Source organism: Podospora anserina, chromosome 5 (genome assembly GCF_000226545.1).
Source record: "Podospora anserina S mat+ genomic DNA chromosome 5, supercontig 9".
NCBI classification, from domain to species: Eukaryota; Fungi; Ascomycota; class Sordariomycetes; order Sordariales; family Podosporaceae; genus Podospora; species Podospora anserina.
The window spans coordinates 1,003,069-1,005,212 of NW_001914843.1; the positions used below are offsets into that span (position 1 = coordinate 1,003,069).

At 50.9% G+C, this 2,144-nt stretch overlaps 1 protein-coding gene across 1 annotated transcript in view; it reads right to left on the reverse strand.

Annotated features, from left to right (window-relative positions):
- Positions 1-1,498, reverse strand: part of PODANS_5_10230 (uncharacterized protein) — a gene marked incomplete at both ends in the record, with an annotated part of 2,406 nt that extends 908 nt beyond the window's left edge. The window contains 2 exons of the mRNA XM_001904818.1: positions 15-958; positions 1,078-1,498. Coding sequence (XP_001904853.1) covers positions 15-958; positions 1,078-1,498 — 1,365 coding nt within the window. The remainder of the gene's footprint in view (positions 1-14; positions 959-1,077) is intronic.
- Positions 1,499-2,144: the final 646 nt, after the last annotated feature.

The window sequence follows — 2,144 nt, forward strand, 5'->3', positions numbered from 1 at the left end:
TTCTTGTATTTTCAAGCGTCGTAGTCACGCTCACAATAAGTACAACTCAGAACCCCGTTTTTCAACACCTTCCCTACCCTCGCTGCTCTGTCAAAGAACCAAACTGCACAGGCGGCATAAATCCAGGTCTCATAGCCGTAGGAGTCCAGCCCAATCCAAAGAACAACGTGATACCAAAGCCCAACAACGAGAATAACCGACAAGACAACGTGCGTCACTAAGAATATCTCATATGACCATCTCCTCAGAGGCAGAACACTCGCAAAGAGAATGGCAACACAAAGAACAGCAGCCGCAACGCCCCAAGCCCAATAGTCAGAGTCAACCACTGCTTGCTGTGGCAGGAAGATTGGCAGTGCCAGGAAACTGTGCACCAAAGCATGGAGGACAAACAGTCTTGCCACCCAGCGATGAAGAAGCAGATACGTAGCGTGAGACCAGTTCGTCAACCAAAGCAACAAAACGTTGTTCCTTGACGCGAACAGGATGAGAAGGGGGAGGAGAGCATAAGCTGCTATTCCTGTGCGGTAAAAGATGTACGCTTTGATCTCCATACTCTCGCCGGGGTAGTAGAGGTGTGGTTGCATGGACCGGTAGTTGACTGACATGAGGACTATGTGGATGATGAAGAAGATGGCGATGTATGCTGCTTGGCCAATGGTTGGGGCATTGCCGAGGAGGAATGGCAAGGGGCGAACGGAATAAGTGCCGAGGCTGCTGGGTTGGGTCAAGTATGGGGTGATCTTGGACAAGAGGCCAGAGGTAAAGGGGAGGTGGTAGAGCCAGGTCAGGATGATGGGTATGCCGAAGCCAGTGACGAGGATGATGACGCTTTGGCGTGTCAGCAAGTAGACCTGGTGTATAGTAGGTAGGGAAAGAAGACACACCCATATTCCGCGCCTGTCTCCTGCTCCTTCGTCACACCCAAAGCGGTATTCAACTGGGCTTGATACTCGATCTCCGGAACCAAGGCGGTAAAGTTGAGCACCGTCGTTGTATCCACTGGCATTTTCCTCGGTGGCTCAGTGATTTGCTGCAAGGATTCCTCGTATGACCACTTAGGCGGTACCGGCGTACCCGTGTTGCCAAAATTCGTCATATCGCGTGTAGCATCAGTCTCCCAGAACGCTTGCAATTCCGACATGCGATGGGCTTTACAGTTGACATGCAGACACCAGGCCAGCGTGGTGAGCCAGGCTGTGTCATTGGCTTTGCACTCTGAGCTCGTGGTTGCCCACCCGAGGAAGCCCTTTGGGATCTTTTCAGAGCATTCTAGGGGATAAGCTTGGAGTGCCCACTGGCATGCGGAGGCGCAGTAGATTTTGAAAGGGTGAAGGCCGAAGCCGACTAGGTTGGAGAAGACAAGGTTGGCTTGGAGCAGGCATGCTGCTAGCCAGATGGCAGGGGAAGTTCGCATGATGTTTGCTGCTGGCTTGAGTCGAGGAGTCCGCTGGTGCTTGACTTCCAACCAACAGTCAGGCAAGGGGCCTGCCTGTTCTTATCTCACAGTGGGCACACCATCACTTATTCGAATTGTCAAGAAATGTTCCGCGGAACTGATGTGTCCAAGCGTATCATTGCAGGTTTGAGGCCATCCGAAGTATGTAATAATGTTGTGCAACAACACCTATATTGATGTACGGTTTTCGGTAGTTGGCATCCTGCAATCCTCTTGGCATCTTCCGTGATCAATCAGCGCTTTGGTGCTGATTCATGCTGACCACCCAAGCATTCTGCCAATAGGTCTGATAGATGCCACAAGGTTGTGTTACCACTTTCACAGTTGGGACGGCATGGTTCGTTGGTGGTTCGGGATACAGAAACAAGGCCCGTACATGCATGCGTCACAAGCCGGTATATGGTGTGCCCAAACTTGTGCCGTGGGGTCGCGCTTCTGTGAAATAATTCCAGCAAGACACATTCATCCCACGTGGTTTATGACGGCTCACCTACTGTGAGGTTTTCCAACATTCTGCACTCAAAAGAGACAGTAGAAGCTAAGGTTATTGGGCCAAATGAAAGACAGAAGCTCAGACTGGCGGAAATTACCCATATGCTGATACCGAGTCACTCCTTATATTTCATTGAAGTTATCCATTTTCCACTCACTTAACAATGGCTTGATGGCCAGGGCGAACTGTGAC